This window comes from Oncorhynchus tshawytscha, unplaced genomic scaffold (assembly GCF_018296145.1).
Source record: "Oncorhynchus tshawytscha isolate Ot180627B unplaced genomic scaffold, Otsh_v2.0 Un_contig_3602_pilon_pilon, whole genome shotgun sequence".
NCBI lineage: Eukaryota > Metazoa > Chordata > Actinopteri > Salmoniformes > Salmonidae > Oncorhynchus > Oncorhynchus tshawytscha.
Window position 1 is genome coordinate 31,770 of NW_024609728.1, and position 16,145 is coordinate 47,914.

The 16,145-nt window shown below is 56.7% G+C and overlaps 1 protein-coding gene across 1 annotated transcript in view; it reads right to left on the reverse strand.

The window, feature by feature from the left end:
- Positions 1-1,758: 1,758 nt before the first annotated feature.
- LOC121845658 (NT-3 growth factor receptor-like) overlaps positions 1,759-16,145 on the reverse strand; it is a 110,326-nt gene continuing 95,939 nt past the window's right edge. The window contains exons 10-12 of the mRNA XM_042317330.1: positions 3,044-3,117; positions 2,477-2,575; positions 1,759-1,947 (exon numbers count right to left, since the gene is read on the reverse strand). Of these exons, the coding sequence (XP_042173264.1) occupies positions 1,834-1,947; positions 2,477-2,575; positions 3,044-3,117 (287 nt within the window). The 3' untranslated portion in view covers positions 1,759-1,833. The remainder of the gene's footprint in view (positions 1,948-2,476; positions 2,576-3,043; positions 3,118-16,145) is intronic.

The window sequence follows — 16,145 nt, forward strand, 5'->3', positions numbered from 1 at the left end:
CCCCAGTCAGCCAGGTGACCAGTCAGACCCCAGTCAGGTCCCAGTCAGGTCCCAGTCAGCCAGCTGGCCAGTCAGACCCCAGTCAGACCGCAGTCAGCCAGCTGGCCAGTCAGACCCCAGTCAGCCAGCTGGCCAGTCAGACCCCAGTCAGCCAGCTGGCCAGGCAGACCCCAGTCAGACCCCAGTCAAACCCCGGTCTACCAGTTGGCCAGTCAGACCCCAGTCAGACCTCAATTAAACCCCAGCCAGCCAGCTGGCCAGTCAGACCCCAGCCAGCCAGCTGGCCAGTCAGACCCCAGCCAGCCAGCTGGCCAGTCAGACCCCAGTCAAACCCCTGTCTACCAGCTGGCCAGTCAGACCCCAGTCAGTCAGCTGGCCAGTTTCTTTATTCCATGTGTAACTCTGTGTTGTTTGTGTCGAACTGCTTTGCTTTATTCTTGGCCAGGTCACAGTTGTAAATGAGAACTTGTTTCTCAAGTGGCCTACCTGGTTAAATAAATGTGAAATCAAATTTTTTAAAATAAAAGTTTGGTGGAGGAGGAGTAACAGTCTGGGGCCATTTTTCATGGTTCGGGCCCCTCAGTTCCAGTCAAGGGAAATCATAACGCTGCAGCATACAGTGACATTCTAGACAATTCTGTGCTTCCAACTTTGTGGTAACAGTGTGGGGAAGGCCATTTCCTGTTTCAGCATGCTGTTCCAGCAATGCCAACGTGCACAAATCAAGATCCATACAGAAATGGTTTGTCGAGATCAGCGTGGAAGAACTTGACTGGCCTACACAGAGCCCTGACCTCAACCCCATCGAACACCTTTGGGGATGAGCCAGGACTAATCACCTAACATCAGTGCCAGACTTCACTAATGCTCTTGTGACTGAATGGAGGTCCCAGCTGCAATGTTCTAACATCTAGTGGAAAGCCTTCCCAGAAGAGTGGAGGCTGTTATAGCAGCAATGTTCCAACATCTAGTGGAAAGCCTTCCCAGAAGAGTGGAGGCTGTTATAGCAGCAATGTTCTAACATCTAGTGGAAAGCCTTCCCAGAAGAGTGGAGGCTGTTATAGCAGCAATGTTCTAACATCTAGTGGAAAGCCTTCCCAGAAGAGTGGAGGCTGTTATAGCAGCAATGTTCCAACATCTAGTGGAAAGCCTTCCCAGAAGAGTGGAGGCTGTTATAGCAACAATGTACCAGCATCTAGTGGAAAGCATTCCCAGAAGAGAGCAATGTTCCAACATCTAGTGGAAAGCCTTCCCAGAAGAGTGGAGGCTGTTATAGCAACAATGTTCCATCATCTCCCAGAAGAGTGGAAAGCCTTCCCAGAAGAGTGGAGGCTGTTATAGCAGCAATGTTCCTACATCTAGTGGAAAGCCTTCCCAGAAGAGTGGAGACTGTTATAGCAACAAAGGGGGACATCTAGTGGAAAGCCTTCCCAGAAGAGTGGAGGCTGTTATAGCAACTTCCCAGAAAAAGGGGACCAGCTCCATATTAAAGCCTTCCCAGAAGAGTGGAGGCTGTTATAGCAACAATGTTCCTACATCTAGTGGAAAGCCTTCCCAGAAGAGTGGAGACTGTTATAGCAACAAAAGGGGGACCAGCTCCATATTAAAGCCTTCCCAGAAGAGTGGAGGCTGTTATAGCAACAAAAGGGGACCAGCTCCATATTAAAGCCTTCCCAGAAGAGTGGAGGCTGTTATAGCAACAAAAGGGGGACCAGCTCCATATTTTTAATATATTTTGTATTTAACCTTTATTTAACTTGAATTCATCCCCATGATTTATGGAATGAGATGTTGGAGGAGCAGGTGTCCACATACATTTGGTCATGTAGTGCACTATGACTTACCCTTCAATCCATACTTGTTGCGTCGGCCATATTTGTTGATGAGAATGAAGAGGACGATGAGGAGAACACTGGTGAAACCAGCCAGACCTACTGCTATCGACACCTGGAGACACAGACTGGAGACAGACAGACAGGTTAGGAGACAGACAGACAGGTTAGGAGACAGACAGACAGGTTAGGAGACAGACAGACAGGTGAAACCAGCCAGACCTACTGCTATCGACACCTGGAGACAGACAGACAGGTTAGGAGACAGACAGACAGACAGACAGACAGACAGACAGACAGACAGACAGACAGACAGGTTAGGAGACAGACAGACAGGTTAGGCAACAGACAGACAGACAGACAGACAGACAGACAGACAGACAGACAGACAGACAGGTGATTCTAGCCACCCCCAGTACTGTGGACACCAGGAGACAGACAGAGAGACAGACAGGTTAGGAGACAGACAGACAGGTTAGGAGACTGACAGAGAGACAGGTGATTCTAGCCAGCCCCAGTACTGTGGAAACCAGGAGACACTACACTACTTTTGAACAGAGCCCTATGGACTGTGGTCTAAAGTAGTGCCCTATGTAGGGATTAGTGTGCTATTTGAGACAGACCCTGAGTCATTATAAACTCACCCCAAACGTCTCCTCTTCCGGCCTGATGGCATTGTTTGATGGCACTGGGCTACCTGGAATACAGACAGAGACAGTAGGAGCACTGGAGAATACAACCCACTCCCAAATGGCACACTATTCCATAGTACACTAGCTTTGACCAGAGCCCTCCTTGCCTTGTAGTGTGCTATATATGGAACAGGGTTCTATTTGGGATGCAGTCTAACTCCAGAGCAGAATTGTGGAGTAAAAATCGACCGACAGGCTGGAGTCTTTAAATCCCATTTCACATAAAACAGTTTCCTTATCAGAAGATATTATACACTGGAGGTTATTTATATAAAAGAACAGAGGACATGAACAGGACAAGCTGGAGCAAAGTGAACACACACACACACGGACTGAAACACACACACACTCACACACTCACACACACCACACACACACACTCACACACTCTTACACTCACACACACACTGAAACACACACTCACACAGACTCACACCACACACACACACACACACACACACTCACACACACCACACACACACACACAGAATCACACACCACTCACTCATACACACTCACACACACAGACTCACAACCATGAAATGGAGTCTCTGTCGGCTGCTGTCGGATACAATTTGAAGGATGAGAGGAGGCTGAAGATCAGAGAGAATTGGGGGTGTCTGTGTCTGTGTCTGTGTGTGTGTGTGTGTGTGTGTGTGTGTGTGTGTGTGTGTGTGTCTGAGTGTGTTGAATTAAGCAGTCCCTTTTCTCAGCCCGTAATAACTATAAGCAGCCTGTAACAACTATACGCAGCTCCTTCCCTCCAAACCTCCCTTCAACCCTCCTTCCTCCAAACCTCCCTTCAACCCTCCCTCCCAACCTCCCTTCAACCCTCCCTTCAACCCTCCCTTCAACCCTCCCTCCCTCCAAACCTCCTCAAACCTCCTTCAACCCTCCCTCCCTCCAATCCTCCTTCAACCCTCCCTCCTACAAACCTCCTTCAACCCTCCCTCCCTCCAAACCTCCCTTCAACCCTCCTTCCCTACAAACCTCCCTTCAACCCTCCTTCCCTCCAATCCTCCCTTCAACCCTCCTTCCCTACAAACCTCCCTTCAACCCTCCCTCCCTCCAATCCTCCCTTCAACCCTCCCTCCCTCCAATCCTCCCTTCAGCCCTCCCTCCTCCAATCCTCCTTCACCCTCCCTCCCTTCAACCCTCCCTCCCTCTAACCATCCCTCTAACCCTCCCTTCAACCCTCCAACCCTCCCTTCAACCCTCCTTCCCTCCCTTCAACCCTCCCTCCCTTCAACCCCCCCTCCCTCCTCCAACCCTCCCTTCAACACTCCTTCCCTCCCTTCAAACCTCCTTCCATCCCTCCAACCCTCCCTTCAACCCCCTTCCTCCTCCAACCCTCCCTTCAACCCCCCTTCCCTCCCTCCAACCCTCCTTCAACACTCCTTCCTCTCTTCATCCCTCCCTCCTGCCAACCCTCCCTTCAAGACTCCTTCCCTCCCTTTATGCCTCCTTCCCTCCCTCCAACCCTCCCTTCAACCCTCCTTCCCTCCTTCCAACCCTCCCTTCAACCCTCCTTCCCTCCCTCCAACCCTCCCTTCAACCCCCTTCCCTCCCTCCAATCACCTCTCCCTTCAACCCTCCTTCCCTCCCTCCAACCCTCCTTCAACCCTCCTTCCCACCCTTCAACCCCCTTCCCTCCCTCCAACCCTCCTTCAACCCTCCTTCCCTCCCTTCAACCCTCCTTCCCTCCCTCCAACCCTCCCTTCAACCCTCCTTCCCACCCTCCAACCCTCCCTTCCCTCCCTCCAACCCTCCCTCCAACCCTCCTTCCCTCTCTTCATCCCTCCCTCCCGCCAACCCTCCTTCCCTCCCTCCAACCCTACCTTCAACCCTCCTTCCTCTCTTCATCCCTCCCTCCCTCCAACCCTCCTTCAAACCTCCCTCCCTCCCTCCAACCCTCCCCTCAACGTTCCTTTCCTGCTTCAGCCTCCTTCAACCCTCCTTCCCTCCCTCCAACTCTCCCTTCAACCCTCTTTCCTCTCTTCATCCCTCCCTCCCTCCCTCCAACCCTCCCTTCAACCCTCCTTCCTTCCTTCCCTCCAACCCTCCCTTCAACCCTCCTTCCTTCCCTCCCTTCAACTCCTCCTTCCTTCTCTCCCTCCAACCCTCCTTCCTTCCTCCCTTCAACCTCCTTCCCTCTCTTCATCCCTCCCTCCCTCCAACCCTCCCTTCAACCCTCCTTCCTTCCCGCCCTTCAACCCTCCTTCCCTCTCTTCATCCCTCCTCCCTCCAACCCTCCCTTCAAACCTCCTTCCCTCTCTTCATCCCTCCCTCCCCCTTCAACCCTCCCTCCAACCCTCCTTCAACCCTCCTTCCCTCTCTTCATCCCTCCCTCCCTCCCTCCAACCCATCCCTTCAACCCTCCTTCCCTCTCTTCATCCCTCCCTCCCTCCAACCCTCCCTTCAAACCTCCTTCCCTCTCTTCATCCCTCCCTCCCTCCCTTCAACCCTCCTTCCCTCTCTTCATCCCTCCCTCCCTCCAACCCATCCCTTCAACCCTCCTTCCCTCCCTTCCAACCCTCCTTCAACCCTCCTTCCTCCCCTTCAACCCCCCTTCCCTCCCTCCAACCCTCCCTTCAACCCTCCTTCCCTCCCTCCTACCCTCCTTCCACCCTCCAACCCTCCCTTCAACCCCCTTCCCTCCCTCCAACCCTCCTTCAACCCTCCTTCCCTCTCTTCATCCCTCCCTCCCGCCAACCTCCCTTCAACCCTCCAACCCTCTTCATCCTTCCCTCCCTCCAACCCTACCTTCAACCCTCCTTCCCTCTTTTCATCCCTCCCTCCCTTCAAACCTCCTTCCCTCCTCCAACCCTCCCCTCAACGTTCCTTTCCTCCTTCCAGCCTCCCTTCAACCCTCCTTCCCTCTCTTCATCCCTCCCTCCCTCCAACCCTGCCTTAAACCCTCCTTCCTCTCTTCAACCCTCCTTCAATCCTCCTTCCCTCCCTCCAACCCTCCTTCCCTCCCTCCCTCCCTCCAACCCCCTTCCCTCCCTCCCTCCAACCCCCCTTCCCTCCCTCCAACCCTCCCTTCAACCCTCCTTCCTCCCTCCAACCCTCCCTTCAACCCTCTTTCCTCTCTTCATCCCTCCCTCCCTCCCTCCAACCCTCCTTCAACCCTCCTTCCTTCCCTCCCTTCAACCCTCCTTCCTTCCCCTCCTTCAACCCTCCTTCCCTCTCTTCATCCCTCCCTCCAACCTACTCTTCAACCCTCCTTCCTTCCCTCCCTCCAACCCTCCCTTCAACCCTCCTTCCCTCTCTTCATCCCTCCCTCCCTTCAAACCTCCTTCCCTCCCTCCAACCCTCCCTCAACGTTCCTTTCCTCCTTCCAGCCTCCTTCAACCCTCCTTCCCTCTCTTCATCCCTCCTCCCTCCAACCCTCCCTTCAACCCTCCTTCCTTCACTCCCTTCAACCCTCCTTCCTCTCTTCAACCCTCCTTCAGTCCTCCTTCCCTCCCTCCTCCAACCCTCCTTCCTTCCCTCCCTTCAACCCTCCTTCCTCTCTTCATCCCTCCTCCAACCTCTCTTCAACCCTCCTTCCTTCCCTTCCTCCTTCAACCCTCCTTCCCTCTCTTCATCCCTCACTCCCTCCAACCCTCCCTCCTTCCCTCCCATTACCCCTCCTTCAACCCTCCTTCCCTCTCTTCAACCCTCCCTTCAACCCTCCTTCCCTCCCTCCCTACAACCCCCTCCCCTCCCTCCCTTTAACCCTCCTTCAAAGCTCCTTCCCTCCTCCAACCCTCCCTCCTCCCTCCAGCCCTCCCTTCAACCCTCCTTCCTCCTCCAACCCTCCCTTCAACCCTCTTTCCTCTCTTCATCCCTCCCTCCTCCCTCCCTCCCTCCAACCCTCCTTCAACCCTCCTTCCTTCCCTCCCTCCAACCCTCCTTCCTTCCCCCCTTCAACCCTCCTTCCCTCTCTTCATCCCTCCCTCCCTCCAACCTACTCTTCAACCCTCCTTCCTTCCCGCCCTTCAACCCTCCTTCCCTCTCTTCATCCCTCCCTCCCTCCAACCCTCCTTCAACCCTCCTTCACTCTCTTCATCCTCCCTCCAACCCTTCAACCCTCCTTCCTTCCCGCCCTTCAACCCTCCTTCCTCTCTTCATCCCTCCCTCCCTCCAACACTCCCTTCAACCCTCCTTCCCTCTCTTCATCCCTCCCTCCCTCCAACCCTCCCTTCAAACCTCCTTCCCTCTCTTCAACCCTCCTCCTCCAACCCTCCCTCCAACCCTCCTTCCCTCTCTTCATCCCTCCCTCCCTCCAACCCTCCCTTCAAACCTCCTTCCTCTCTTCACCCCCTCCCTCCCTCCAACCCCTCCCTTCAACCCTCCTTCCCTCTCTTAAACCCTCCTCCCTCCAACTCTCTCTTCATCCCCCTCCCTCCAACCCTCAAACCTCCTTCCTCCTTCAACCCTCCTTTTCCCTCTTTATCCCTCCCGCCCTTCAACCTTTCCTCCTTCAACCCCCCTCCCTCCATCCCTCCCGTCATCCCTTCCTCCCTCCCTTCATCCCTCCCTTCTTCCCACCCACCCTCCCTTCAACCCTCCTTCCCTCCCTCCAACCCTCCTTCCCACCCTCCAACCCTCCCTTCAAACCCCCTTCCCTCTCTTCATCCCTCCCTCCCGCCAACCTCCCTTCAACCCTCCAACCCTCTCTTCATCCTTCCCTCCCCCAACCCTACCTTCAACCCTCCTTCCCTCTTTTCATCCCTCCCTCCCTTCAAACCTCCTTCCCTCCCTCCAACCCTCCCTCAACGTTCCTTTCCTCCTTCAGCCTCCTTCAACCCTCCTTCCCTCTCTTCATCCCTCCCTCCCTCCCTCCAACCCTCCCTTCAACCCTCCTTCCTTCCCTCCCTTCAACCCTCCTTCCCTCTCTTCAACCCTCCTTCAATCCTCCTTCCCTCCCTCCAACCCTCCTTCCCTCCTCCCTCCAACCCTCCCTTCAACCCTCCTTCCCTCTCTTCATCCTCCTCCTTCCAACCCTCCCTCCTTCCCTCCCATTACCCCTCCTTCAACCCTCCTTCCTCTCTTCAACCCGCCCTTCAACCCTCCTTCCCTCCTCCCTACAACCCCCTCCCCTCCATCCCTTTAACCCTCCTTCAAAGCTCCTTCCCTCCTCCAACCCTCCTCCCTCCCTTCAACCCTCCTTCCTCCCTCCAACCCCCTTCAACCCTCTTTCCCTCTCTTCATCCCTCCCTCCCTCCAACCCTCCCTTCAACCCTCCTTCCTTCCCTCCCTCCAACCCTCCTTCCTTCCTCCCTTCAACCCTCCTTCCCTCTCTTCATCCCTCCTCCCTCCAACCTACTCTTCAACCCTCCTTCCTTCCCGCCCTTCAACCCTCCTTCCCTTTCTTCATCCCTCCCTCCCTCCAACCCTCCTTCAACCCTCCTTCCTCTCTTCATCCCTCCCTCCAACCTACTATTCAACCCTCCTTCCTTCCCGCCCTTCAACCCTCCTTCCTCTCTTCATCCCTCCTCCCTCCAACCTCCTTCAACCCTCCTTCCCTCTCTTCATCCCTCCTCCCTCCAACCCTCCTTCAACCCTCCTTCCTTCCCTCCTTCAACCCTCCTTCCCTCTCTTCAACCCTCCCTCCAACCCTCCTTCCCTCCTTCCTCCCTCCAACCCCCTTCCCTCCCTCCAACCCCCTCCCTCCCTCCAACCCTCCCTTCAACCCTCCTTCCTCCCTCCAACCCTCCCTTCAACCCTCTTTCCCTCTCTTCATCCCTCCCTCCTCCCTCCAACCCTCCCTTCAACCCTCCTTCCTTCCCTCCCTTCAACCCTCCTTCCCTCTCTTCATCCCTCCCTCCAACCTACTCTTCAACCCTCCTTCCTTCCCTCCCTCCAACCCTCCCTTCAACCCTCCTTCCCTCTCTTCATCCCTCACTCCCTCCAACCCTCCCTCCTTCCCTCCCATTACCCCTCCCTTCAACCCTCCTTCCTCTCTTCAAACCGCCCTTCAACCCTCCTTCCTCCTTCCCTACAACCCCCTCCCTCCCTCCCTTTAACCCTCCCTTCAAAGCTCCTTCCTCCCTCCAACCCTCCCTCCTTCAACCCTCCTTCCCTCCCTCCAACCCTCCCTTCAACCCTCTTTCCTCTCTTCATCCCTCCTCCTCCCTCCAACCCTCCCTTCAACCCTCCTTCCTTCCCTCCCTCCAACCCTCCTTCCTTCCCTCCCTTCAACCCTCCTTCCCTCTCTTCATCCCTCCCTCCCTCCAACCTACTCTTCAACCCTCCTTCCTTCCCGCCCTTCAACCCTCCTTCCCTCTCTTCATCCCTCCCTCCCTCCAACCCTCCCTTCAACCTTCCTTCACTCTCTTCATCCTCCCTCCAACCTACTCTTCAACCCTCCTTCCTTCCCGCCCTTCAACCCTCCTTCCCTCTCTTCATCCCTCCCTCCCTCCAACACTCCCTTCAACCCTCCTTCCCTCTCTTCATCCCTCCCTCCCTCCAACCCTCCCTTCAAACCTCCTTCCCTCTCTTCACCCTCCCTCCCTCCAACCCTCCTTCAACCCTCCTTCCCTCTCTTCATCCCTCCCTCCTCCAACCCTCCTTCAAACCTCCTTCCCTCTCTTCACCCCTCCCTCCCTCCAACCCTCCCTTCAACCCTCCTTCCCTCTCTTAAACCCTCCCTCCCTCCAACTCTCTCTTCATCCCCCCTCCCTCCAACCCCTCCTCAAACCTCCTTCCCTCCTTCAACCCTCCTTCCCTCTCTTTATCCCTCCCGCCCTTCAACCTTTCCTCCTTCAGCCGTCATCCCTCCATCCCTCCCGTCATCCCTTCCTCCCTCCTTCATCCCTCCCTTCTTCCACCCACCCTCCCTTCAACCCTCCTTCCCTCCTCCAACCCTCCTTCCCACCCTCCAACCCTCCTTCAACCCCCCTTCCCTCCCTCCAACCCTCCCTTCAACCCTCCTTCCCTCTCTTCATCCCTCCCTCCCGCCAACCTCCCTTCAACCCTCCAACCCTCTCTTCATCCTTCCTCTCCCCAACCCTACCTTCAACCCTCCTTCCCTCTTTTCATCCCTCCCTCCTTCAAACCTCCTTCGATCCTCCAACCCTCCCCTCAACGTTCCTTTCCTCCTTCAGCCTCCCTTCAACCCTCCTTCCCTCTCTTCATCCCTCCTCCTCCAACCCTCCCTTCAACCCTCCTTCCTTCCCTCCCTTCAACCCTCCTTCCTCTCTTCAACCCTCCTTCAACCCTCCTTCCTTCCCCCCTTCAACCCTCCTTCCTCTCTTCATCCTCCCTCCCTCCAACCCTCCCTTCAAACCTCCTTCCCTCTCTTCATCCCTCCCTCCCTCCCTTCAACCCTCCCTCCAACCCTCCTTCAACCCTCCTTCCCTCTCTTCATCCCTCCCTCCCTCCCTCCAACCCATCCCTTCAACCCTCCTTCCCTCTCTTCATCCCTCCCTCCTCCAACCCTCCTTCAAACCTCCTTCCCTCTCTTCATCCCTCCTCCCTTCAACCCTCCTTCCTCTCTTCATCCCTCCCTCCCTCCAACCCATCCCTTCAACCCTCCTTCCCTCCCTTCAACCCTCCTTCCCTCCTTCCAACCCCTCCTTCAACCCTCCTTCCCTCCCTTCAACCCCCTTCCCTCCCTCCAACCCTCCTTCCTCCCTCCTACCCTCCTTCCCACCCTCCAACCCTCCTTCAACCCCCTTCCCTCCCTCCAACCCTCCCTTCAACCCTCCTTCCCTCTCTTCATCCCTCCCTCCCGCCAACCTCCTTCAGCCCTCCAACCCTCTCTTCATCCTTCCCTCCCTCCAACCCTACCTTCAACCCTCCTTCCCTCTTTTCATCCCTCCCTCCCTTCAAACCTCCTTCCCTCCCTCCAACCCTCCCTCAACGTTCCTTTCCTCCTTCCAGCCTCCCTTCAACCCTCCTTCCCTCTCTTCATCCCTCCCTCCCTCCAACCCTGCCTTAAACCCTCCTTCCCTCTTCAACCCTCCCTTCAATCCTCCTTCCTCCCTCCAACCCTCCTTCCTCCTCCTCCCTCCAACCCCCTTCCCTCCTCCCTCCAACCCCCCCTTCCTCCCTCCAACCCTCCCTTCAACCCTCCTTCCCTCCCTCCAACCCTCCCTTCAACCCTCTTTCCCTCTCTTCATCCCTCCCTCCTCCCTCCAACCCTCCCTTCAACCCTCCTTCCTTCCCTCCTTCAACCCTCCTTCCTTCCCTCCCTTCAACCCTCCTTCCTCTCTTCATCCCTCCCTCCAACCTACTCTTCAACCCTCCTTCCTTCCCTCCCTCCAACCCTCCCTTCAACCCTCCTTCCTCTCTTCATCCCTCCCTCCCTTCAAACCTCCTTCCTCCCTCCAACCCTCCCTCAACGTTCCTTTCCTCCTTCCAGCCTCCCTTCAACCCTCCTTCCCTCTCTTCATCCCTCCCTCCCTCCAACCCTCCCTTCAACCCTCCTTCCTTCACTCCCTTCAACCCTCCTTCCCTCTCTTCAACCCTCCCCTTCAGTCCTCCTTCCCTCCCTCCTCCAACCCTCCTTCCTTCCCTCCCTTCAACCCTCCTTCCTTCCCTCCCTCCAACCCTCCTTCCTTCCCTCCCTTCAACCCTCCTTCCCTCTCTTCATCCCTCCCTCCCTCCAACCTACTCTTCAACCCTCCTTCCTTCCCGCCCTTCAACCCTCCTTCCCTCTCTTCATCCCTCCTCCCTCCAACCCTCCCTTCAACCCTCCTTCACTCTCTTCATCCCTCCCTCCAACCTACTCTTCAACCCTCCTTCCTTCCCGCCCTTCAACCCTCCTTCCCTCTCTTCATCCCTCCCTCCCTCCAACCCTCCCTTCAAACCTCCTTCCCTCTCTTCACCCCTCCCTCCCTCCAACCCTCCCTCCAACCCTCCTTCCCTCTCTTCATCACTCCCTCCCTCCAACCCTCCTTCAAACCTCCTTCCCTCTCTTCACCCCTCCCTCCCTCCAACCCTCCCTTCAACCCTCCTTCCCTCTCTTAAACCCTCCCTCCCTCCAACTCTCTCTTCATCCCCCTCCCTCCAACCCTCAAACCTCCTTCCCTCCCTTCAACCCTCCTTCCCTCTCTTTATCCCTCCCGCCCTTCAACCTTTCCTCCCTTCAGCCCCCTCCCTCCATCCCTCCCGTCATCCCTTCCTCCTCCCTTCATCCCTCCCTTCTTCCCACCCACCCTCCCTTCAACCCTCCTTCCCTCCCTCCAACCCTCCTTCCCACCCTCCAACCCTCCCTTCAACCCCCTTCCCTCTCTTCATCCCTCCCTCCCGCCAACCTCCCTTCAACCCTCCAACCCTCTCTTCATCCTTCCCTCTCCCCAACCCTACCTTCAACCCTCCTTCCCTCTTTTCATCCCTCCCTCCCTTCAAACCTCCTTCCCTCCCTCCAACCCTCCCTCAACGTTCCTTTCCTCCTTCCAGCCTCCCTTCAACCCTCCTTCCCTCTCTTCATCCCTCCCTCCCTCCAACCCTCCCTTCAACCCTCCTTCCTTCCCTCCCTTCAACATCTCCTTCCCTCCCTTCAACCCTCCCTTCAATCCTCCTTCCCTCCCTCCAACCCTCCTTCCCTCCCTCCCTCCAACCCCTTCCCTCCCTCCAACCGCCCCTCCCTCCCTCCAACCCTCCTTCAACCCTCCTTCCCTCCCTCCAACCCTCCCTTCAACCCTCTTTCCTCTCTTCATCCCTCCCTCCCTCCCTCCAACCCTCCCTTCAACCCTCCTTCCTTCCCTCCTCCAACCCTCCCTTCAACCCTCCTTCCTTCCCTCCCTTCAACCCTCCTTCCTCTCTTCATCCCTCCCTCCAACCTACTCTTCAACCCTCCTTCCTTCCCTCCCTCCAACCCTCCTTCAACCCTCCTTCCCTCTCTTCATCCCTCACTCCTTCCAACCCTCCCTCCTTCCCTCCCATTACCCCTCCCTTCAACCCTCCTTCCCTCTCTTCAACCCGCCCTTCAACCCTCCTTCCCTCCCTCCCTACAACCCCCTCCCCTCCATCCCTTTAACCCTCCCTTCAAGCTCCTTCCCTCCCTCCAACCCTCCCCTCCCTCCCTTCAACCCTCCTTCCCTCCCTCCAACCCCCTTCAACCCTCTTTCCCTCTCTTCATCCCTCCCTCCAACCCTCCCTTCAACCCTCCTTCCTTCCCTCCCTCCAACCCTCCTTCCTTCCCTCCCTTCAACCCTCCTTCCCTCTCTTCATCCCTCCCTCCCTCCAACCTACTCTTCAACCCTCCTTCCTTCCCGCCCTTCAACCCTCCTTCCTTTCTTCATCCCTCCCTCCCTCCAACCCTCCCTTCAACCCTCCTTCACTCTCTTCATCCCTCCCTCCAACCTACTATTCAACCCTCCTTCCTTCCCGCCCTTCAACCCTCCTTCCCTCTCTTCATCCCTCCCTCCCTCCAACACTCCCTTCAACCCTCCTTCCCTCTCTTCATCCCTCCCTCCCTCCAACCCTCCCTTCAAACCTCCTTCCCTCTCTTCACCCCTCCCTCCCTCCAACCCTCTCTTCAACCCTCCTTCCCTCTCTTCATCCCTCCCTCCCTCCAACCCTCCCTTCAAACCTCCTTCCCTCTCTTCACCCCTCCCTCCCTCCAACCCTCCTTCAACCCTCCTTCCCTCTCTTAAACCCTCCCTCCCTCCAACTCTCTCTTCATCCCCCCTCCCTCCAACCCTCCCTTCAAACCTCCTTCCCTCCCTTCAACCCTCCTTCCCTCTCTTTATCCTCCCGCCCTTCAACCTTTCCTCCCTTCAGCCCCCTCCCTCCATCCCTCCCGTCATCCCTTCCTCCCTCCCTTCATCCCTCCCTTCTTCCCACCCACCCTCCCTTCAACCCTCCCTCCCTTCATCCAGGGTAACTCCAATCATACGATCCAAGGTAACTCAAATCATACAATCCAGGGTTATTCCAATCATACAATCCAGGGTTATTCCATCATACAATCCAGGGTTATTCCATCATACAATCCAGGGCTATTCCATCATACAATCCAGGGTTATTCCAATCATACAATCCAGGGTTATTCCATCATACAATCCAGGGTTATTCCATCATACAATCCAGGGTTATTCCAATCATACAATCCAAGGTAACTCCAATCATACACTGTCACACCTCCTCACTGTCAGAACAGCTAGATCCCCCTTCCATCGACTCCATTCCAGACATTATTATGAGCCCTCCTCCCTCTCTGTTAGAACAGCTAGATCCCCCTTCCATTGACTCCATTCCAGACATTATTATGAGCCCTCCTCCCTCTCTGTTAGAACAGCTAGATCCCCCTTCCATTGACTCCATTCCAGACATTAACACACTCATCCCTTCCTCCCTCCCTTCTTCCCACCCACCCTCCCTTCAACCCTCCTTCCCTCCCTCCAACCCTCCTTCCCACCCTCCAACCCTCCCTTCAAGCCCCCTTCCTCCCTCCAACCCTCCCTTCAACCCTCCTTCCCTCTCTTCATCCCTCCCTCCCATTCCAACCTCTCTTCAACCCTCCAACCCTCTCTTCATCCTTCCCCTCTCCCCAACCCTACCTTCATCCTTCCCTCTCCCCAACCCTACCTTCAACCCTCCTTCCCTCTTTTCATCCCTCCCTCCCTTCAAACCTCCTTCCCTCCCTCAACGTTCCTTTCCTCCTTCCAGCCTCCCTTCAACCCTCCTTCCTCTCTTCATCCCTCCCTCCCTCCAACCCTCCCTTCAACCCTCCTTCCTTCCCTCCCTTCAACCCTCCCTCCCTCCCTCCAACCCTCCTTCAACCCTCCTTCCTTCCCTCCCTTCAACCCTCCTTCCCTCTCTTCAACCCTCCCTCCAACCCTCCTTCCCTCCCTCCAACCCCTTCCCTCCCTCCAATCCCCCTCCCTCCCTCCAACCCTCCCTTCAACCCTCCTTCCCTCCTCCAACCCTCCTTCAACCCTCTTTCCCTCTCTTCATCCCTCCCTCCCTCCCTCCAACCCTCCCTTCAACCCTCCTTCCTTCCCTCCCTTCAACCCTCCTTCCCTCTCTTCATCCCTCCCTCCAACCTACTCTTCAACCCTCCTTCCTTCCCTCCCTCCAACCCTCCCTTCAACCCTCCTTCCCTCTCTTCATCCCTCACTCCCTCCAACCCTCCCTCCTTCCCTCCCATTACCCCTCCCTTCAACCCTCCTTCCCTCTCTTCAAACCGCCCTTCAACCCTCCTTCCCTCCTTCCCTACAACCCCCTCCCCTCCTCCCCTTAACCCTCCCTTCAAAGCTCCTTCCCTCCCTCCAACCCTCCCCTCCCTTCAACCCTCCTTCCCTCCCTCCAACCCTCCCTTCAACCCTCTTTCCCTCTCTTCATCCCTCCCTCCCTCCCTCCAACCCTCCCTTCAACCCTCCTTCCTTCCCTCCCTCCAACCCTCCTTCCTTCCCTCCCTTCAACCCTCCTTCCCTCTCTTCATCCCTCCCTCCCTCCAACCTACTCTTCAACCCTCCTTCCTTCCCGCCCTTCAACCCTCCTTCCCTCTCTTCATCCCTCCCTCCCTCCAACCCTCCTTCAACCTTCCTTCACTCTCTTCATCCCTCCCTCCAACCTACTCTTCAACCCTCCTTCCTTCCCGCCCTTCAACCCTCCTTCCCTCTCTTCATCCCTCCCTCCCTCCAACACTCCCTTCAACCCTCCTTCCCTCTCTTCATCCCTCCCTCCCTCCAACCCTCCTTCAAACCTCCTTCCCTCTCTTCACCCCTCCCTCCCTCCAACCCTCCTTCAACCCTCCTTCCCTCTCTTCATCCCTCCCTCCCTCCAACCCTCCCTTCAAACCTCCTTCCCTCTCTTCACCCCTTCCTCCCTCCAACCCTCCCTTCAACCCTCCTTCCCTCTCTTAAACCCTCCCTCCCTCCAACTCTCTCTTCATCCCCCTCCCTCCAACCCTCCCCTCAAACCTCCTTCCCTCCCTTCAACCCTCCTTCCCTCTCTTTATCCCTCCGCCCTTCAACCTTTCCTCCCTTCAGCCCCCTCCCTCCATCCCTCCCGTCATCCCTTCCTCCCTCCCTTCATCCCTCCCTTCTTCCCACCCACCCTCCCTTCAACCCTCCTTCCCTCCCTCCAACCCTCCTTCCCACCCTCCAACCCTCCCTTCAACCCCCTTCCCTCCCTCCAACCCTCCCTTCAACCCTCCTTCCCTCTCTTCATCCCTCCCTCCCGCCAACCTCCCTTCAACCCTCCAACCCTCTCTTCATCCTTCCCTCTCCCCAACCCTACCTTCAACCCTCCTTCCCTCTTTTCATCCCTCCCTCCCTTCAAACCTCCTTCCCTCCCTCCAACCCTCCCCTCAACGTTCCTTTCCTCCTTCCAGCCTCCCTTCAACCCTCCTTCCCTCTCTTCATCCCTCCCTCCCTCCAACCCTCCCTTCAACCCTCCTTCCTTCCCTCCCTTCAACCCTCCTTCCCTCTCTTCAACCCTCCCTTCAATCCTCCTTCCCTCCCTCCCTCCAACCCCCTTCCCTCCCTCCAACCCCCCTCCCTCCCTCCAACCCTCCCTTCAACCCTCCTTCCCTCCCTCCAACCCTCCCTTCAACCCTCTTTCCCTCTCTTCATCCCTCCCCCCTCCCTCCAACCCTCCCTTCAACCCTCCTTCCTTCCCTCCCTCCAACCCTCCCTCCAACCCTCCTTCCTTCCCTCCCTTCAACCCTCCTTCCCTC